General features: G+C 37.0%; 1 protein-coding gene across 1 annotated transcript; it reads left to right on the top strand.

Annotated features, from left to right (window-relative positions):
* Positions 1-577: 577 nt before the first annotated feature.
* LOC131822713 (membrane-spanning 4-domains subfamily A member 5-like) lies at positions 578-22,201 on the top strand. The gene is made up of 5 exons (XM_059159006.1): positions 578-861; positions 6,121-6,249; positions 8,751-8,807; positions 9,984-10,136; positions 21,914-22,201. Exons 1-5 carry the CDS (start codon positions 709-711, stop codon positions 22,007-22,009), a joined length of 588 nt encoding a protein of 195 aa, XP_059014989.1. The 5' UTR covers positions 578-708; the 3' UTR covers positions 22,010-22,201.
* The last annotated feature ends 940 nt before the right edge of the window (positions 22,202-23,141 follow it).

Below are 23,141 nucleotides of genomic sequence, written 5' to 3' on the forward strand. Positions count from 1 at the left end.
AGATAGGTGACTGAGGCCATGCTAAATCACCTACCTTTGGCCACTCCACCAAATGACCACAGATTCAGAGAAAACCTGGCACACAAGAGCTGAGCTCCACCAGACCGGTAGAACCACCCACATGACCCACAGAATTCTGAGCAAAATCAAAGGCTGGTGGTTTGAAGCCAATAAATTTTGGGGTGTTTTGTTCACAGCCAAAGCTAATAAAATCATGTGGCAAAAACAAAAGTTATAGGCTAAAGAGACACTATGTCTACCTCAAGAAGTAAATTCTTAATTCTGAGGGCCTGAGAGGATTTGTCCCTTACCTCCTAAAGACAGAGAACTAGAATAAGTATTCACAATACTTATTTGGAAACTAAAATGTCTTCACAGATCATCTAGCCCAGTCTGATCAATGTGCGTATATGGAATCTGAAACCAAGAAAGAGGATGTGACTTGTCCAAGGTCACAGTGAGTTCCTGACTGAACTAGGACTACTGGGCAGGTCCTCTGACCTCCAGTCCTGGGTATTTTACTCAATAACCTTGAGATCTCAACCAATCCTGAGATTCCATGACTCTGTGACTCTATGGTTCTACAATTCCAAGACAAAGCACAACAATGCCAGTGCTCCAGGCAGCCTTGGTACAGAAGAAGAACATGGTCTAGACTTAAGTACCATCAAGAACATTTTTTCCTTTCAAAATATCAACTGCACCATCATGGATTCAAACTCTGCACACAACCCTGTGTTTCTGGTATTTCCTCCAGAGATTAATGTTCCTGACTTGCGATCAACAGAACTTATAGCCACAGCCTACGATACGAGCGGCCCTTTTCCAAAATCACTTGCTACAAAAATGAAAATCTTAGGGGTAAGTCATATTTTCCCCAATGTATACTCTACTGAGGGTGTGCTATGGACTATTTGTGTTCCTTACAATTCATAGTTGAAACCATAATTCCTAAGTAATGGTGTTTGGAGGTGGGGCTTTTGGGGGATACTTGTTCATGATGATAAAGTCCTCATGAATGGGATTAGTGCCCTTATAAGAAGAGGTCATAGAGGTAGCTAGCTCTCCTTCCACTATGTGAAGTTACAAAAGAGAAGTTGGCAGTCTACAACCCAGAAGAGGTCTACACCAGAACCCAACCTTGCTGGCACCCTGATCTCAAACTTTCAGTCTCCAGAATCATGAGAAATAGATTCCTGTTTTTTATAAGCCACTCAGTCTATGAACCATGGGCTTAATCAGCCACCCCCAACAGGGTGTTATAGATATAACTTTGCAAAAGAAGTTGAACTGGGGATGGGGAAGAAGAAGAGGGAAAGAAATGTCTGGTGGCACAATGTTTCAAGGTAAGAGCTAATTCCAACTTTTATTTCCATCCAATTCAGGAAGTACATCTCACATTTCTAATCCAGTTATGTACAAGGTTCTACGGAGATGAATATGAAAAATGAATAAGCTGCAATTAAACTAAAAATCTCCAAACTGATGACCTAGGAGTTTTTTCCTAGTTAAGTTCAGAGAAAAGAAAGAGAAAATCAAGTAGAAGTCAACAGATCAGATATTATATCCTGGGTTACTGGCTCTACAGTTTTACATTTTCCCAATTAAGACTCAGAATTCAGTTTCACAATATGATATATTTTTATAGGTGGGGCTTTTGCGGAAAATCCCCTAATACTGTAAATGCTCATCTCTCCACACACTTCTCCATTTCATGACTGTTAATTATTTTTTATTTACCAATCCTCCTTTCAGAAAATGCCATTCAGATGTTTAAGACTGTGATAGTGTCTATATCTTACAAAATATTTGTCGTTTCAATCCCAAGCCTTCAAGAGTGGAAAATAGAAAGAAACTGATCCCCCCCCCCCCCGGGGTGGGGGTGGGGAGTAGAGAAAGATGGCTCATTGACATGCAGAAAAGGGCCATCAGCCTAAAGTGCTTTAGCATCTATTCAAATATAATTGTACTGAAACTCCTGCTAAAGAGTTCAAATTACTTTTAACAAAAATAGATTGAACCATGTCCAAAAATTTATGTTAGACACTACAGGGGTTATAGAAATAAATACAACCTAGTTTCTCTCATTGAGGAGAGTAAATGCATACTTTAGAAAGAATAAAATAACAATATTAAATACCACATTTCACAGTAGCATCTAATAAGAGCCATAAATGGTTGGGGGTGAGGGACAGGGGAACCCAGAAAGGGAACAGTCACTCCTATCTAAAAGCAATGGGGCAACTTTGCGGCAAATTTGGCATTTAATCTGAACACTAAAGAAGTGATGTAATTTTAATAAGTAGAAATGAAAAAGAAGGAGGAAAGCAGAGTATTCTAGACAGAGAAAGCATCCTGAGCAAAGAGCTCATGGTAGCATAGTTTGGGAACGACAAGAGAGAGCTGGGAGTGAGCAAATTAGACTTGAAAGCTTTAAGAGGATTAAAAGATAAACAAAGAAACAAGAAAAATCAGGATGGATAAATACACTGCAGTACATCTGTACAAGGGAATGTTATTCAGTGCCCGTAATAAATAAGCCAACAAGCCATGAAGAGACATGGAGGAACCTAAAATACACATTTCTTTTTTTTTCTTTAATTTCTTTTCAGCATAACAGTATTCATTGTTTTTTGCACCACACCCAGTACTCCATGCAATATGTGCCCTCCCCAATACCCACTACCTGGTTCCCCCAACCTCCCACACCCCCCCCCGCCCCTTCAAAACCCTCAAGTTGTTTTTCAGTGTCCATAGTCTCTCATGGTTCACCTCCCCTTCTAATTTCCTCCAACTCCCTTCTCCTCTCCATCTCCTCATGTCCTCCATGTTATTTGTTATGCTCCACAAATAAATGAAACCGTATGATAATTGGCTCTCTCTGCTTGACTTATTTCACTCAGCATAATCTCTTCCAGTCCCATCCATGTTGCTACAAAAGTTGGATATTCGTCCTTTCTGATGGAGGCATAATACTCTATAGTGTATATGGACCATATCTTCCTTATCCATTCATCCATTGAAGGGCATCTTGGTTCTTTCCACAGTTTGGTGACCGTGGCCATTGCTGCTATAAACATTGGGGTACAGATGGCCCTTCTTTTCACTCGATCTGTATCTTTGGGGTAAATACCCAGCAGTGCAATGGCAGGGTCATAGGGAAGCTTGATTTTTAATTTCTTGAGGAATCTCCACACTGTTCTCCAAAGAGGCTGCACCAACTTGCATTCCCACCAACAGTGTAAGAGCATTCCCCTTTCTCCACATCCTCTCCAACACACGGTGTTTCCTGTCTTGCTAATTTTGGCCATTCTAACTGGTGTAAGGTGGTATCTCAATGTGGTTTTAATTTGAATCTCCCTGATGGCTAGTGATGATGAACATTTTTTCATGTGTCTAATAGCCATTTGTATGTATTCATTGGGGAAGTATCTGTTCATATCTTCTGCCCACTTTTTGATATGATTATCAGTTTTGTGTGTGTTGAGTTTGCGAAGTTCTTTATAGATCCTGGATATCAACCTTTTGTCTGTACTGTCATTTGCAAATATTTTCTCCCATTCCGTGGGTTGCTTCTTTGTTTTCTTGACTGTTTCCTTGGCTGTGCAGAAGCTTTTGATCTTGATGAAGTCCCAAAAGTTCATATTCGCTTTTGTTTCCTTTGCCTTTGGAGACATATCTTGAAAGAAGTTGCTGTGGCTGATATCGAAGATGTTACTGCCTATGTTCTCCTCTAGGATTCTGATGGATTCCTGTCTCATGCTGAGGTCTTTTATCCATTTTGAGTTTATCTTTGTGTAAGGTGTAAGAGAATGGTCGAGTTTCATTCTTCTACATATAGCTGTCCAATTTTCCCAGCACCATTTATTGAAGAGACTGTCTTTTTTCCACTGTGTATTTTTTCCTGCTTTTTCGAAGATTATTTGCCCATAGAGTTGAGGGTCCATATTTGGACTCTCCAATCTGTCCCACTGTCTGTGTGTCTGTTTTTATGCCAGTACCATGCTGTCTTGGTGAGCATAGCTTTGTAGTAAAGCTTGAAAACAGCAATTCAGTAACATGGCAGGGTAAAAAGTCAATGTACAGAAATCAGTGGCTTTCTTATATACTAACAAGGAAAATACAGAAAGGGAAATTAGAGAATTGATTCCATTTACTATAGCACCAAGAACCATAAGATACCTGGGAATAAACCTAACCAAAGAGGTAAAGGATCTGTACTCGAAGAACTACAGAACACTCATGAAAGAAATTGAAGAAGATACAGAAAGATGGAAGACCATTCCATGCTCTTGGATCGGAAGAATAAACTATAAACTATAGTTTATATATATATAAATAGTATATATATATATAGTTTATATATATCAGAAGAATAAACTATAAACTATAGTTTATATATATAAATAGTATATATATATATATATAGTTTATATATAAACTATACTGCCTAGAGCAATCTATACTTTTAATGCCATTCCAATCAAAATTCCACCAGTATTTTTCAAAGAGCTGGAGCAAATAATCCTAAAATTCGTATGGAATCAGAAGAGACCCTGAATCGCTAAGGAAATGTTGAAAAACAAAAGTAAAACTGGCGGCATCACGTTACCTGATTTCAAGCTTTAATAAAATACACATTTCTAATGAAAGAAGTCAGCCTGTAAAGACAACAAACTTTATGATTTCAACTATATTTCAACCATGTGGCATTCTGGAAAGGCCAAAATATAAAGACAAAAAGATCAGTGAGCCTGCTTCTCCAGCCCCCCTGCTTGTGCTCTCTCTCTGTCAAATAAATAAATAAAGTCTTTAAAAAAATAAATTAAAATAAAACCTATTAATTTAAGTAAAATGGTACATATGTACGGTAAATTTTGTTATGGATATTTTACCAACATTTGTTTTAAATGTGAAAAATAATATTTGGGGTAGAAAAGGAAACAACCAGGAAGGTAATCTGGAGCCCTAACTGCCAAGAATCTTATATCCATCCTTACTTAGACTTTATAATATTGACAAGTACCTTCCAATCTGTGAAATCAACAATGCACCTAAGGAGCTTCATAAAATGTGTATACCAAGTCTCCAGGCCTTGTTCCGGAGCTACTGAATAGGAGCTTTGAGGGAGTTGGCGGGGCGGGAGTTGTTGAAATCTGTATTTTGTAAACGTTTCTCTGAATTTGATAAGCACCAGATTCGGGAGCATTATTTCAAACAAACTGAGAGGAGTAACCAGATTGGTTCTGTTTTGCGATCTTACTTCAGCACTGACATAGCACTGGAATAGAGAGAAAGGAAGCTGGTGCAGAAAAGCCAGTTAGAAAACAATTTTAATAGTTTAGATTAATGGATAGTGACTCTTGAGTTGAACTTACTCAAATGGACTTGAAGAAAAGGATATTCTTCAAAACTCACCTACTTAAAAGTCATCGTTGCTATGGGAGTAAATGAGAGGACTCAGAGAAGGCAGGTGGAGAGTAGGAGGCAGAGAACAAACACTCACACATGGCATATCTTCCTTTCTCTATGTCATTCTCACCAGTCTTCCCTAGCAATCGTCAAACCACTGTTCTACTTTTTTTTTCATTATTTGTTTTATTTTTAATTTTTTGAGGAATCTCCATACTCTTTTCCATAATGAAACATCTCCACCAATAATGCACCACATTCTCACCAGCATTTGCTATCTTGTCTTTCTGATGATAGCCATTTTAACAGAAGTGAGGTTCTATTGTTTTGTGATTTTGCTTTGCATTTCCCTGCTGCTTGGAGAGTTTGACATGGTCTAACCTGGGGATTCTATTCAGTAAGCAGAGGATATAGGTTTTAGAGGCTGAAAGTCTGTATCTCTAATTCTCAGGTGATCCTAATGTTGCCAATCCATGGGCTACATTTTCCAGAGCACTAATTTAGATCATTTTACCTGTTACCAAATATCAGATAAAGGAATCAAGAAAACACTTGGGAGCATCATAAAGGGGCTTCTACTATCCTTCCCCTATTTATAAAAGAAGGTAATCACCAAATCCTTTTAACCCAAAGAAGATTCTGTATATTTTTGAAAAGGAAACCTACCACTTGCTTTTTCCTTACCATGACTTATCCCTCTATTTATAGGCTATGCAGATCCTGTTTGGAGTGATGAACTTTTCTTTTGGAGTTGTTTTCCTTTTCACCCTTGAAAATCCGTACCCAAGGTTCCCTTTTATATTTGTTTCAGGATATCCATTCTGGAGCTCTGTTTTGGTGAGTATAGTCAACTGAGTTCAATTTGAAGCCATGACAACAGGGATACTAGGGAATTCTTAAATACCAAATGAGTTGCATTCAGTTTTAGGATAGGTTTTGAAAAGATAAAATAAAAATCAACTTTGTTGAAATCACTTCCCCATTAGTTCATCAGAGTTACTGATGTTCCATCATTGGGTTCTGAGGTGCCTTTGGGGATATGCCCATGGTCTTGATATCATTTGTCCATTCATTCATTCAAAAATGAGTTGCTATCTATTATAAGTCAGATACATAGAGGAAGGCAATGAGGATCCAAAGGTTAATAATACATGGACCCTCACTATGAAAGACAGTATGAAGTTTCCTCAAAAAATTAAAATGACCATATGATCCAGCAATTCCCCTTTCGGAATAAATCCAAAGACAATGAAAACCCTGTATCTGGACGACCATGCCCATAGCAGTATTAGTCACAAAAGTCAAGGCATGTAAACAAACTAAGTGTCCATCAAAAGATGAATGGATGATAAAGAAGTGTGTGCACACATATGTATATGTACACATATGTATACATACACATATACATATGTGTATACATATATGTATACATACATATATGATACATACATACATGATATGTGTGTATATATAAAGAGTTAAATTCTATATATAGAATTTATTATTAAACACTTTCTATATATATATGTGAATACGTGCGTGTGTGTGTGTGTGTGTGTGTGTATATGTAATACACAGTCATAAAAAAAAATAAAACAAAGAAATCCTGCCACTTGCAACAACATGCTTAGACCTTAAGGGCATTATGCAAGTGAAATAAGTCAGACAGGGAAAGACAAATACTGCATGATCTCACTGATATTTAGAATTCTAAAAAATTCAAAGAAAAAAAGCTCAGATTTAAGGTTACCATGGGCGGAGAGTGAGGAGAGAGGGAATGGAGGGTGGCAATCAAAAGGAACAAGCTTCTAGTAATAAGATAAATAAGTACTAGGGATACAATGTACAATAGGATGACTTCAGATAATGCTGCTGTATGATATATTTGAACATTTTTTAAGAGAGTCAATTTTAAAAGAGTCTCATCACAAAGAAAAATACTCTTTTTCTTTCTTTCTCTTTCTTTTAGGAGTAGAGGGTTGTAGCTATATGAAATAATTGATGTGAAGTAAACATGTTATAATCATTTCACAATATATGTAGATCAAATTATTATGCATCTGCCCTAAGCTTATACAGTACTGTATGTCAATTACATCTCAGTAAAACTCGTGAAAAAATAAACAAAAATAATAATATATGAGCCCTTCCTTCAGAGGGCTCTAGGTTCAGCAAGAAAACAGGTAAACAGGCGATTTAAAGGTAATGTGATAAATGACCTCACACAGGTGTAGAAAGTGCTCGTGTAAGGAGAGATGAAAGATCCGTTTTCTCTTTGGAGAAGTAAAGAAACAAGGAGGGCTTCTCAGATGTACCTTTGAGCTACACAGAGGCATTTATTTAATTTCATTCAATAAACATTATTTAAGCACCTGGTTTAGCGCCACAGAATGGACTATGTGTGGGAATTCGGGGAAAAGGCAGTTCTTGGTCTCAAGGTCTCTCAAGTAGAGAGTCAGATCATCACCACAGGGTGTGATCAGAGCAGTGACAGACACAGGAATTGCCAATGTAGGAAAGGCACCTACAAAAAGGAGGGGAGATGCCCAGAGACACTCCAGCTTGGCTGAGTTTTAAAGGATGGGTAGTTAATCAGGAGGAGGGCACACACAGAGCAAGGGTGGTAGGGAATGGTAGAGAGCAGGAAATGGCTGGGCACAAGGGATAGGGATATCTTGCTGCATGCCAACGGAGAACCATGAACAAAAGTCTCAAGGTATGGGAGAACACTTTCTATCCTGAGGACTATAAGAGTGAGGCTGAAGAAATACCAGGCAGTGGGACTGGAAACATAAAAATGCATGTGCTGTAGTCCAGTTTGGAAATTCTACCTGATAATGATGCTACCACATGAGACTCATCTCCATGAAAATTCTTGGGATTTTTTTTTTTTCTAGAATGCCCAGAATATTAGCTGGCAGGACACACTGGATTGCAAATGGGTATGAAGGATGTTTCTTATAAGAATGATAGAATCTGATTTTATTGGTTATGAATTGATTTGACACCGGTGTGGAATGATATCAAAGCTCAGTCCATAACAGCTATAAAAGGAAGGTAGATGAGAAAACAAGCCCAATAAAGCTAAAAAAAAAAAAAAAAAAAAGAAAAATCTCATGTTCAAACAGACCTTTAAGGCTAAAGCTAATTTCTAGTTCAATGTTTTGTCCACTACTCATTTGCGGACAATTTTACCAGGCATGTCACCCCGCTCACTGCTCTGAGGATCATGTGAACTAGGAAGGAAGGTATGTTAATGAAACACATAGAAGTTTATTCTCTGATAACACTTCAACAGCACTTAAACCCATTACTAAAATGTTTATTCTTTTTAATAGTTCATTAATTCTGGAGCCTTCCTAGTCGCATTGGAAAGAAAAACCACAAAAACTCTGGTGAGTTACATTTTCCCCTTCACTAAAAATTTTTAACTTTGAAGTAATTAATTCTAGCATTGAAATGAATTTGGAATATCATTAACTCACTATAATTCCACAAACTATCAAGTACTGATACCAATCAACAGCATTGGTCTTTTGTCCATAGGATCATAAAACACCAGTTCCAGAAGAGCTTTCCAGGTCATCCAGTTTCTTATTTTATATGTAAAAACACTGAGGCACAGAATAAAAGCCAAGTTCCTAAGCCAAATGGTAAAATGGGTCTCAGTATTCCAGTAACTCATTCATTCATTCTTTCTGTGTTGTCAATCGCTTTGAAAAGCACTAGTTTGACTTGCATGATGGGTACACTGTGAAGACAACCTCATTAAAAATAATTTATTTAGGGACGCCTGGGTGGCTCAGTTGGTTGGACGACTGCCTTCGGCTCAGGTCATGATCCTGGAGTCCCGGGATCGAGTCCCGCATCGGGCTCCCAGCTCCATGGGGAGTCTGCTTCGCTCTCTGACCTTCTCCTCGTTCATGCTCTCTCTCACTGTCTCTCTCTCAAATAAATAAATAAAATCTTTAAAAAAAAAAAATAATAATAATAATAATAATTTATTTAATGAAATAAACCTTTTAAGCAGAAGTTCAAAATAAATAATACAGTGTTAATGAATGCAGAAGGTACACTTACAGGTAAATTATAAGTAGAATATTTTTACTTCTCTCAAGGAATCAAAAATGTGAGATATTAATAAGCCAATAAATTATTTCCAACACAGGAGTTCTCCTGCAGTTTTGAAATTTAAGGAAGAAATAAAATTGCAAAGAAATACGATGTTTAGTTAAACAGAGTCATAAAACAAAAATGTAAATAGCTCATGACTTTTACCAGAGCATCAAAGTGCAGTGCAATGTGGCTATGCCTAAGAGTGCATCCCTCCCCACAACTAAATGGGAGTTAACTTAGGTATAGATTGTGGGGGATGGAAGGGTTATTGAAGGTTCAATGGATTCCCTCATTCTCTGGCTGACAGCCTGAAGCCAGAAGAGGTGAAGTGTCTCATATATGATCACACAGTTGCTTTGTGGCATTGCAATGCTGTGCCTAAAATCCTCTCTCCAACCTCCCCCACCATTGCTTCTTGTCTGTAGACTCAGTGTTATGGTCTTCATCTCTTTCAGGTGAAACTGAGCCGACTAATGAATTTTCTCAGTGCCCTGGGAGCATTAGCTGGAGTCATTCTCATCACATTTGGTCTCATTCTAGATCAACACTTCTTTTGTGGCTATGCTGGGACAGCTACTCAGTGTGAGGCTGTTGCTACTCTATTCATTGTGAGTATGCTGCAATTTTATGGCGAGGAGTAATGGGTATAATCATAAAGATTTATTAGCATCTAATCAGCAAAATACAAACACTGTTGCTGACACACGTGTTTTCTTTTTGCTTACAAACATTTATAGAAATCATAATATCTGATAGGTTGTATCAGGCATTGTGAAATAGAAAAATAAACACCTTACAACTCCCAACTTCAGGAGTTCACAGATGAGTAGAGAAGATAAAACATGTACAACAATGAGTATAATATAAAAGGTAGAGTGATACAGGAAGAAAAATGCAGGTACCGCAGTATGGTAGCAATTCATAGTCCCAGATATATGTTAGAGTCGTAAGTGGAATGTTTTTATGGTTTTAGTTTTGGCTTGAATATTTAGACTGGGCTTCTGATAAAACATAGTATATACTGAAAACAGGCATTTATTTCTGTTCTTTCCATAACACCACTATGATTAGTTTAAGGGAATGTAAAAGATGTAAATCTACATGGAGAGAAAAATTAGTCATCAAGATCCATCAAGATTTGTCAGGAAAGTTGGAATGTTATCAATCACTTAAGGAAAAGGGAGTATTCGTAGAAGTAAAATATCCCAGTTGCAAGAGCAGATATCCCTTCCTCATCTTTTTCCTGTACTTAGAAGGAAAACATCTTGTCTTTCATCATAAAGTATGATGGTGGCTGAGGGTCTTTTAGATGGATTTGATCAGGCTGATGAAGTTTTTTCTCTTTCTAGCTTGTTGAACATATTTTCCAAGTGTGTTGAATTTAGTGAAATGCTTTTTCTGTATCAACTGAGATGATCATGTCATTTTTGTTCCTTATTCTATTGTTATGATGCATTTGCACTGACTGACCTTTTTATCTTAAATAAACCTTACATTCCTGGGATAAATCCCACTCAGTCATGCTGTATAATTCTTTTAATATGTTGTTGCATTCATTTTTATGGTACTTTGTTAAAGATTTTTGCATCTTTATAAGGGATATTGGTCTATACTCATCTTTTCTTGTGATATCTTTGGTTTTTTGTGTCTGGTTAATATCGGCATTATAGCAGGAGTTGGAAATTATTGCTTCCTTTTATACTTTTTCGTAAAGTTTGAGAAAAATTATGTTGAATTTTCCGTAAACATCTAGAAGTCTTCACTGGTAAAGTCTCCTAGGTCTGGGCTTTTCTTTCTGGGAAGTTGTCTTCTTTTTTTTTTTTAATTACCTGTTATTAGTTTATTTAGTTTTTCTATTTATTCTTGGATCAGTTTCAGGAGTTTTTGTCTCTTACTGTCAGCATGAGTGAATGAAGGAAAATGATAATACAGATTTTCAAGAAGGCTGTCCTTGTAGTGATGTGTTAGTAGAATTGTCTACCAATAATCCAGAACCTTGAATTAGCATAGAGGAGATAAAATAGCTAAGAGTATAAGCCCATCATCATCAATGGCATTGGTCATTATGAGGGAGTTAGTTTTGTTCCAGTCACCTTGAGTGGAAGTGTTCTAGTTCCTAATTCTGAGAAGTTTGGGCCACATATGTATTAGATAGTCCTATATTTTGGACCATTTACTTTTGTAAAGTTTCTAGAGGACAGCAGCTTAATGTCTGTAATAAGTGAGGTAATGGTGGTGATGGTGGTGCTGATTTTAGTAAGATCTCCAGCAAGGCTCAAGTGCATTCTTTCCCTGATGACATCTCCAAAATAACCAATCACCTACCTGAGGTCACAAAAAATGATTAAGTAGATGGCTGGCAAGGAAAAGTAATCCACATCTGCTAGTGGAAAAAACTGCCAAATTTATTATATAATCAGAGTTATCAGAACAAAAGTCAAATCATTTGCTGAGATATAATACAGAATTTTGGAGAATTTAGTCAGTGATTACCAGGAAGTAAGAAGGTAACAGGGACAGTGAAGGCCTGGGAAAACCCACCCCTGCCTGCTGACACAAGAAATCAGCAGCCTCCGACAGGTAGAATATGTGAAGAGAAGTCTCTCCCACAGCCAATTTCCTACATATAGACAAGACTGGAAAAGTTTCTTAAAAGATTTTAATTAGTGAGGGAAATTGGAAGGGGAGGTGAACCATGAGAGACTATGGACTCTGAAAAACAATCTGAGGGCTTTGAAGGGGCGGGGGGTGGGAGGTTGGGGGATCCAGGCAGTGGATATTGGAGAGGGCACAGATTGCATGAAGCACTGGGTGTGGTGCAAAAATAATGAATACTGTTACGCTGAAAAAATAAAAAATTTAAAAAATAAAAATAAAAAATACAATAGTTTTTAAAAAAAGATTTTAATAAGTAATCCAAGATAATGGTTCTAGAAAGGATATTGGTCAAAGAGACACTTATTAGTCCTGGTGGCTGGCTAACAAGACATAACTCCTTTCCCAGGATTTATTTTTATAGATACACAAAAATATAGAGAAAAGGCAGATAGACAGGATGGTTAGTGGCAAAGCTTTGGCAGACCATCTTTTCCTTCACCCCTACCCTACCAAGGGGAAAATAAACAAGAATAGATATGAAAGGATAATGAAAAAGTCCTGGGAAACCTGATTCCTAGGACAAATAAAATGACCCTATCTAAAAGTGCTAGACTTGCCTCATCAACATAGATCTGCAAACCCTGGACAGGGTTGCTCACAGGCATTCAATGGAATAGGCACTAAATGAGTCAACAGACCAGAACCATAATTATGAGGAGTCTAACTAGACCTCTCTGGGGCCTCTGTGACTGTTTAGCACCTTCAAAGACCACCAGGAATGGTGGAACTTTGGTGGGCCACCATTGCAGTTAAAAGCTGAATTAATTAAATTGGCAATCAAGGGTGAACATAGGGTCTCAGACACAATAGGGGGAAATGGAAAAGGGCATTTATAAGATTTCTTCAGTTGGAGGAGTCATAAGGTAACTTTGGGGGAGAGTAACAGTAGTCTGGAAGGAAATTGGTTAGATTTGTGAACTAGATGAGTTGCAGAATCAATGGTCTAATTTCTTGAAAACATGAATTCACATGGAATTAGCATAAAAACATCTCTCTGTGGCCTTATTTTGAACATAAAGCTCTGAAACATCTTATGTTAAAACCTTGAACTTAGATATTTGGTTTTGCATATCATGCTTTGGTACACTTTACCAATTTGCTGACTCAAAGTGCAGTTATTTTTCAAATCATGGTTTCTTTTCACTATCAATTCTCAGTAATCTTAACTAAAACTGAAACAAACAAACAAACAAACAAAAACTATGAAAATCACCAATAGAAAAAGTAGAAGCAACTGGACTGATACCTAACTTCTCAAAAGCAATAATAAAAGCCAGAAGACTGAACAATATCTTCAGTGTCCTGGAAAAAAAAAATAACTACCAACCAATAGCCTCTATTATTCACTACCCATTATTGCGATGTGTATATATATATACACATACACACAAACACACAATGGAATATTACTCAACCACAAAAAAGAACGAAATCTTGTCATTTGCAATGACATGGGTGAAGTTAGAGTGTACTACGCTAAGCAAAATAAGTCAGAGAAAGACAAATACCATATGATTTCATTCATATGTGGAACTTAAGACACAAAACAGATGAATGAAGGAGGGAAAATAAAGAGAGAGTCAAACCAGGAAACAGTCTTCTAACTACAGAGAAAAAACTGAGGGTTGCTGGAGGGAAGTGGGTGGGGGATGGACTAAATGGGGGATGGGAATTAAGGAGGACACTTGTGATGAGCACTGGGTGTGATGTGTAAGTGATGAATCTACTGCTAAAACCAATATTACACTATGTGTTAACTAGAATTTAAATAAAAACTTGAAACAGAAAAAAGAGAAGAAAAAAAAATCTTACAAGAATGAAGTGAGGGGCGCTCAGTGGGTTAAGCCGCTGCCTTCGGCTCAGGTCATGATCTCAGGGTCCTGGGATCGAGCCCCGCATCGAGCTCTCTGCTCAGCAGGGAGCCTGCTTCCCTCTATCTCTCTCTCTGCCTGCCTCTCTGCCTACTTGTGATCTCTGTCTGTCAAATAAATAAAAAAATCTTTTAAAAAAAAAGAATGAAGTGAAATTAAGAAATTTTAGAGATACAAATACTGAGCTTGCCTCCTGCAGACTAGAATTAATGGAATAAAGAATGAACTCCAGGTAGAAAGAAACTGATAGCACAATGAGATGCAAGGAATGAAGAACAAAGAATGAGATAAACATGTGGACAAATACAAGTGAATACTGCTTGTGTAATGCAGTACCGATAATATATATTGAGATTAAAAATAAAGTACTTAAAATACCTATAAGTAGAGAAGGGAGCAAATGGTACTTACTTTTGTTATTTGTCTTTGCTAAGGACCTGAGTTTCCCTGAGAAGAGGGTGAAGGTTTGAAGGATTTTAGACTTCAATATGTTTTTTTTTTTTAAAGATTTTATTTATTTATTTGACAGGGAGAGATCACAAGCAGGCAGAGAGGCAGGCAGAGAGAGAGCAGGAAGCAGGCTCCCCGCAGAGCAAAGAGCCCGATGTGGGGCTCGATATCCCAGGACCCTGAGATCATGACCTGAGCCGAAGGCAGTGGCTTAACCCACTGAGCCACCCAGGCGCCCTAATATGTTTTAATAATTAATGGTATCATCAAAAGTAAAAAAACTAGAACTAAGAGAGATATTTAGTCTATTATACCCAACAATGAAGAATACACATTTTGTAACACATGCCAACAGAAGATGACTATATATTGGTAAACAAGACAATTCCAGAATACCAAAGGCTGAAGTCCTAGTGCATATCCTATGCAATAAAACAGTAAACAATGATAAAAATAATTTCAGCCTGTGTGGTTGAATATTAAGAAGTAGGCTTCAAAGTAATTATTGAATCAGGGAAGAAATCACAATACAAAGTCCCTCAAAAACTTGAGGGCAGAAGGTAAAGCAATAGTTTTAAGGCAATTCATTGTTCAAAAATGCAGAAACTATAAAATATGATACTTTGAAAAATAATGGCCCAAATATTAATCTCAGGGATTAAAGGAGAGAAAATTAGCCCAAAGAAAGAAGAACAAAGGAATATATAACAATGAGAGCAGAAATAAATAAATAAATAAATAAATCATGTACACATTAGAAAGATTCAAAATAGCCAATGATTGGTTTACTGAAAATACTAGCAAAGAGCATTTATAGGAATAGTAAAATATACAAATCCTTTTTTTCTGGTTATGACAGAGTAACTTAGAGCAGCTCTCTAGTAAAAATCACTTTTATTTAAAGCTTATTAAAATAACAAAAAATTTCCAACTGTTTGAATACAAACAAAAGAAACCAGGGCAGCCAGGATTTAAAGTGCAAGGATCCTGTAAGAATTGTACATGTTGAACTAAACCCAAAATTCTCCTCCACGAGTTATTTGCTGACACCTAAGATGTGCAGGATAAAAAGATCAGACGCTAAGTATATAGGAAGCTAAGAGGCTAAGAGACCAAGAAGAGATTTTTGGCAGCCAAGAAGAGAATTGCAGATACACACACATTGTCCAGAGTCTACCAAGAGGAGGAGTGGAGTCTGGTAAACATCCACAAATTTCACTTCTGAAGAAAGACTACACCCTAGAACTAAGGACAAAGGAAACAGACCAGCCTCACGAAACTGAAATTCATCCATGAGTTATTTTGATCATGGTAATCTTCTCCTAATCTGTCTAATGGAAGAAAATTAATTCATCCCCAGAGGAAGATAACATAATTTAGGATTTCTACCATTTTTTTGCATATTACATTTATAATTAAGTATAAAACAAAACATAACAAACTAGTCATACCAGAAAATAGGACTGAACAACTGAAAAACAAAAACAAAATAATCAGGGCATGTGGATGGCTCAGTAGGTTAAGTGTTTGACTCTTGGTTTCGGCTCAGGTCATGATCTCAGGATCCTGGGATTGAGGCCCACTTCAGGCTCTGTGGTCAGCGGGGAGTCTGCTTCAGAATTCTCTCTCTCTCTCTGCCCCTTCCCGCACTCTCTCTCTCATTTTAAGATAAATAAATAAATATTTAAAAAAATAAATCAGTGATAGAAACCACTCAGAGGTGACCCAGATGATAGGGTCATCAGATATAAACTTGACAATAAACATGGCTGTTATTTCTAACAGAGAAGAGAACAAGTCGAAGAATATTATGGGAGACTGACACCCATTAGAAAGAAGTCATTGGAATTTATAGAACTGAAACTAAGCCCTCAGCGGATAGGGCAAACCGTGTATTAGACACTTCAGAAACACACAGGGAGAGAATCAGCATAAAATACAAAGACTAATCCCTAAAGAGAAAAAAATGATATAAAACATATGGAGAAGAATGGAAAAAATGTGCCCTATATGCAACTGAAGAACTACAAAAGAGAAAATGAAAATGTAGCACAGGCCAATGCTCACAGAGAGAATGGCTAATGATTTTGTAAAGGAATCAAAGACAGGACATGAACCACAAACAGGAAAATACAAGGAAAACTACATACAGCACACGATATTCAGATTTCTGGGGGGGAAAGTATATAAAGAGCAAAACGTAAAAAGAAGCTGGGGTGGGGGTAAACACAATCAAAGGGACACAGGTGAACTGATAGGGCCAGAAAACAGTGGAATGACATTTTAAACTGACGAAATAAAATACTGTCAATCCAGAATTCTACGTCCAGTGAAAATGTTTTTTAAAAGTAAAGTTGAAGTAAAGATAGCAGACTAACAAAAACTGAAACCAATTGGTATTGGAAAATTAGTCCTCAACACAGTAATTACTAGTCCTGAACATAAAATACCGAATCAGTAATCAAAACCTGCTAGGGACACCTGGGTGGCTCAGTGGGTTAAGCCTCTGCCTTCGGCTCAGGTCCTGATCCCAGGGTCCTGGGATCGAGTCCCGCATAGAGCTCTCTGCTCAGCAGGGAGCCTGCTTCCCTCTCTCTCTCTGCCTGCCTCTCTGCCTACTTGTGAGCTCTCTGTCAAATAAATAAATAAAATCTTTAGGGGAAAAAAAAAAAAAAAAACACCTCCTAAAAGAGAAAAGTCCAGAACTAGATGGCTTCACTGGTGAATTCTACGAGAAATTTAAAGAAGAATTAATTCCAATCCTTAAACTCTTCAAAAAAAAAAAAAAAAAAAAAATAGAAAAGAAGGATCCAAATTCATTGTATAAGCCCAGGACTACCCACACCAAAACCAGACAACTACACTACAAGAAAAGAAAATTGTAGGACGATATCCCTGATGAACATATACACAAAAATCCTGTACACATTTGTTAGCAAACTGAATTCAATAATATATTAAAAGTCTCATACACTATTTCTTTAAAGAATGTATTTATTTATTTGATAGAAAGAGAGAGACAGTGAGAGAGGGAACATAATCAGGGGGACTGGGAGAGGGAGAAGCAGGGTCCCTGCTGAGCAGGGAGCCCGATGCGGGGCTTGATCACAGGACCCTGAGATCATGACCTGAGCCAAAGGCAGATGCTTAACAACTGAGCCACCCAGGTACCCCAAAAGTCTCATACATTTATCAAGTGGTATTTATTCGAGGAATGCAAGGATGGTTCAACATACAAAAATCAATAAATGTGATATGCCACATCAACACAATGAAGGATGAAAATCATATGACCATCTCAATAGATGCAGAAAAAGAATCTAACAAAATTCAACCTGAAAAAATTTAAATTCTCAACACACTGAGAGAAAAAGCATACCTCATTATAAAGGACATATATGACAACTCCACAGCTAACACGATACTAAACAGTGTAAAGCCAAAAGATTTCCCTCTAAAATCAGGAACAAAACAAGGATGCCTAGTCTCCTAATTTCTGTTCAACATAGTACAAGAAAACGGAGTACAGAGCAATTGAGGGAAGAAAGAAAGAAAAAAGGAAGGGGAAGGGAAGAAAACAAAGAAAAAGCATCCAAATCAGAATGGAAAAAAGTAAAAATATCTCTGTTTGCAGAGGACATATTATACCTAGAAAACCCTAAAGACTCTACCAAAAAAAAGAAAAACTATTAGAACTAGATTGCAGGATATAAAAATCAATATACAATTTAGTTTCTTCAATAAATGGTATTAGGAAAATTAAACAGCCACACACAAAGAAAGGGAACTAGACCACTATCTTACACAGGATACAAAAGTCAATTAAAAATAGATTAAAGACTTGAATGTAAGACCTAAAACCATAAAACTCCTGGAAGAAAACACAGGTAGTAAACTATTTGATATCCATCCTGGCAATGATTTTTTTGGATTTGACACCCAAAGTAAAAGCAATAAAAGCAAAATAAACAAGTGGGGCTACATCAAACTAAAAAGCTCTGTACAACAAAGGAAATCACCAATAAAATGAAAATGCAGCCTATAGAATAGGAAAAAAATATTTACAAATCATATATCTACTAAACAAAATACATAGAGTTTGTACAACTCAAGAGCAAAAAAAAAAAAAAAACGAATAAAAAATAAGCAGAGGATCTGAATATACATTTTTCTGAAGAAGGCGTAACAGATGGTTAACAGGTACACGAAAAGATGCTCAGTATCATGAGTCATCAGGAAAATGCAAATCACAACCACAATGAAATATCACATCTGTTAGAAGGCCATTATCAAAAAGACAAGAAATAACTCGTGTTGGAAAGGTTGTGAAGGAAAGGGAACCCTTGTGCACTAGTGCTGGGAATGAGAATTGGTACAGCCACTATGGAAAACAATATGTTCCATATGTTGAGGACCCTCTCCTCAAAAAATTAAAAATAAAACTACTATAAAATCCAGCAATTCTGCTTCTGAGTATTTATCAGAAAGAAGAGAAAACACTAACTCAAAGAGATAGGAATATCTTCATATTCATTGGAGCATTATTTATAACAATGAAAACATGGGAACAAGCTAAGCATCAATGGGTGTATATGTGGTACATTTACAATGGAATGTTATTCAGAATGCTATTCAAGAAAGAAGGAGGTCCTACCATTTGCAACAATGTGAATGAACTTTGAAGATATTATGCTAAATGAGATCTCCACCTGGCTAGATGGAGGAAAACAAATACTGTACAATTATCACTTACATGTGGAATCTTAAAAAGCCACATTCATAAAAACAGAGTGGAATGGTGGTTACTAGGGACTTTCGGGTGGAGAATTGGGACAGATGTTTGTCAAAGAATACAAACTTCCAATTGGAAGATGAAAATGTTCCAGAGCTCTAATGCACAGCATTGTGCTTGTTGCTAATGATACTGTACTATTCAATGTTACAAAGAAATGAGATCTTAAATTTTTCCTATCACAGAAAGTGGAATGATAATCACATGACATGAGAGAGGTGTTAGCTAATGCCACGATGATAATCATACTGCCACATAAAATGCTTGAATCAACAGACTGCATGCCTTAAACTTACACAATGTTACATGCCAATTACATTTCAATTTTTTTTAAAAAAAGGAAAAGGAAAAGGAAAGGCACAGAATGGGAGATAATCTCCTCAATACATATATCTGACTGGAGACCCATAACCAGAATATATGAAGCACTCCTGAGTATCAATAATAAAAAGACCAAAAAAATTAGTAGGACTTGAAGAAACACTTCACAATAAAAGATATGCCAACAGCCAGGAAGCATGTAAAAATGTGCTCAACATTATTAGTTACCAGAGGAATGCAAATTCAAAATCACAATGTTTGTATGAACACCTGAATGGCTTCAATGAAAAGGACTGTCAAAACCCAACATTGGCAGGAATGTGAAACAAATGAAATTCTTACACCTTTTTGACAGGAATGTAAAATAGCTCCACCACCTTGGAAAACTATTTGGTAGTTTTTATCAGCTAATCAGGCCCATTTTATGTCTCAGCAATATGTACAAAAATGTTCACAGAAAACCTATTTGTAACAGTTAAAAACTAGGAATAATTCAAATGTCTATCAACAACAGAGTGGCTACAGGAACTGATTATTCAAACAACGGAATATTACTGAGCAACAAGAAAGAAAACAGACTACTGATACATGCAAGAGCATGGATGAACCTCAGTCCACTAAACTGAATGAACAAATTCAGATACAAAAATGAAGAGGGAAAGTTATTAAATGGTGTTAGAAATCAGAATAGTGGTTGCCTCTGAGTGGGGAGGGGCACTGACTGGGAAGCGACACAAGCAAACTTACTGGGGTGATGGGAATGTATAATATATGTTGATCTGGAAATCAAAAAAGGGTAAAATACATATATATTTTTTAAAAAGTGGAAAATATTTGTAAAGCAGATAATAGCAGTTTCGATGCTTTTACGTACAAAGAAGGAATATAACTGACAAAAAGTCAAGAACACAATTTAAAAAATGGACGAGATTATGAGGAAGGAATTTACAAAAATGCAAATGTGGTGGCCAAATAGACTCAGAGTGAGGCTCGAATTCATTAGTAGTCAGGGAAATGCCAGTTAAATTAATAGTGGACAAAGATACATTCATTAGATTGGTAAAAATTAAAGCTATAAAAATTTTCACAGGTAGGGAAATTGTGACAATGATGTTCTGTGTGTCGGTGGCAGAAATCTGAAATGTTACTACCATTTTGGAAAGCAAGGAGGTGTTTACTTATATGAAAGATATCCAAGTAGCTGTCTCCATAGCGATTAAACACCTACATATAAAAGCATATGAACAAGAACGTTTATTGCAGCACCATTCAGAGCATTAATGAACAAACACAACAGAAGAGGAGGAAAGGGAAATAATTTCCAGTCACTAAAGAATAAATGAATTATGGCAACTATACCATGAGATATTATGCGGCCATTAAAAACAATGTGACCCTAAAATAAACAATATTTCAATGTATACTCAAAACATAGATACAGTTGCAGGACAGAATATTAACCATATGGACCTTCACAAACTTTCACAAACATTCACTGGCAAAACACTTGTGTGTCCAGCCTCTGGGCTCCTAACAAGGTGTGTATCCTATTCATACTCCCTGTTGCCAAGCTGAAAGCATTTGAAAACGGCCTCTAGCCATGATAAAAAGAACAGAAGATGGTACTATTCGCCTATGCTTCTTTCTTTGTCTTTTTCTACATGTTCCTCTTTTGCCTGTACCTGTAGGGTTTTTCCCCTCTTTTCCTTTCCTTTTCAGTTCTGCTTCTATTTTTTTTTCCTATTTCTTAATCTCTTTCTCCTTTAACAGACCAATTTGTAAAAATCTTTTAATTTTTTTATTAACATATATTTTTATCCCCAGGTGTACAGGTCTGTGAATCACCAGGTTTACACACTTCACAGCACTCACCATAGCACATACCCTCCCCAATGTCCATAACCCCACCACCCTCTCCATACCCCCCTTCCCCAGAAACCCTCAGTTTGTTTTGTGAGATTAAGAGTCTCTTATGGTTTGAACAGACCACTTTTTGGAATTATTTCTTTGTATTGTATATATTCATGAAATGGGGCATTTCCGGCATATGATATAGAAAGTGGATTGCGTTGCCTGACTTTCTCTAAGAAAATAATGTGCTGTCCTGAGCTGTGCTGTGCTCTCCTGTGCTGCAACAGCTGTATGCTCTCGTGATCCTTTACAAGAGTCAGATATACCTGAGACATGCAGGAGAAAGCTTTTCTTAACCGGGAATTTTTATCTCATTGGCTTCAGAAAAGCCATTATTGTGCTAATATCATGATTCTTCTTTTTCCTTCTTCTTCTGTTACAGGGAATTTTGATTATGTTGATGGCCTTCAGCATTACTGAATTATTCATCTCTCTGTCTTTCTCAGTTATGAGGAGACCTTTTTATTGTTGTGACTAATGGTGCTGAATATGACCGTGGGAATAAAGATGTGCTATAATATCATCAAGAGGTGAACTATGTTTGTGAGAAAAAGTCAGAAGGAACATAAAATCTTAAGGCTGGCAACTGTGGGAAGCCAAGGGGAGTGACTTAAGAGAGGGGGGAATCTGGGAACATTTTGGCTGATAAAATAAATCCTGCCTCTTTGCAATGCCATCTCTTCCTCTCCCCAAGTCACATCGTCATCTTGGTGTCACCTCCTCTCTTAGTCATTCATGCTCTGAACTGAAGGGCAGCAATGCAGTGTTGCCACTATACAGAGTGATGAACCAAAGAGCACAGTGTGGAGTGACATCTCCTGCTGATTTCTTCAAGACACTACCTAGTGGCTCCTATACCATGGTTGTGTGCAAAAATCAGTTGGCTGGAAGAATGGCTTGGCCTACAGATTTTGCACTGTTACTGCAAAATCATCAATGTGAGTTACTCATAACAACTAAAATAGTAACAAGGAGGGCATATATTGGTTAAAGCCACTATAACGTTCCAGGTACTGTGTTAAGTGTTTTTTGTGTGTGACTCACCGAACCTCACAAAAAGTCTAAGAGGTAAATTTTATTACTATACACAGTTCATGGACAAGGAAGCTGAAGCCTAGAGAAGGTAAGCAAAGTGCCCCAGGTGACAAAGCCTACAATGGCAGAGCCATGATGTCAACAGGCAAGTCTGGCTCTAGATTCCAGGGTCTTAATCCCTACAACAGCATACCAATGTCTCTTAGACTCTTGGTCTCAGAACCCCTTTACACACAAAAAAATTATTGAAGTTTCATTACACATTAATACAAGTAAACTTTTATTAACATAACAGTTATTTTCCAAAATAAAAAAATATGAGTGTGAAGAGTGGCACTGATACATGGTTTTATAAATCTCTTTTTGTAGCTTGCTTAACATTCTTTTTATTTTTAGTTGTTTTTAATTATGGTTTCTTTACAAACAAACGCACACATTTAATGTATATGTACTCCCCTGATGGCCAGCACCATAACTGAGCATATCCATCAGCTCCAAAATTTTCTTGTGCTCTTTTGTGGGATTTTGCTTTTTCGTTTTTTCATGAGAACACTTAAATGAGGTCTATCTTCGTA

This window comes from Mustela lutreola, chromosome 1, assembly GCF_030435805.1.
Source record: "Mustela lutreola isolate mMusLut2 chromosome 1, mMusLut2.pri, whole genome shotgun sequence".
In the NCBI taxonomy this organism is placed as follows: Eukaryota; Metazoa; Chordata; class Mammalia; order Carnivora; family Mustelidae; genus Mustela; species Mustela lutreola.

Bases quoted from the DNA above. Each gene is read 5' to 3' on its own strand.
- LOC131822713 (XM_059159006.1), top strand. From the start codon at position 709: ATGGATTCAAACTCTGCACACAACCCTGTGTTTCTGGTATTTCCTCCA. The intron at 6,250-8,750 runs GTGAGTATAGTC...TCTTTTTAATAG, and splicing joins CATTCTGGAGCTCTGTTTTG to TTCATTAATTCTGGAGCCTT. The intron at 10,137-21,913 runs GTGAGTATGCTG...CTTCTGTTACAG, and splicing joins CTGTTGCTACTCTATTCATT to GGAATTTTGATTATGTTGAT.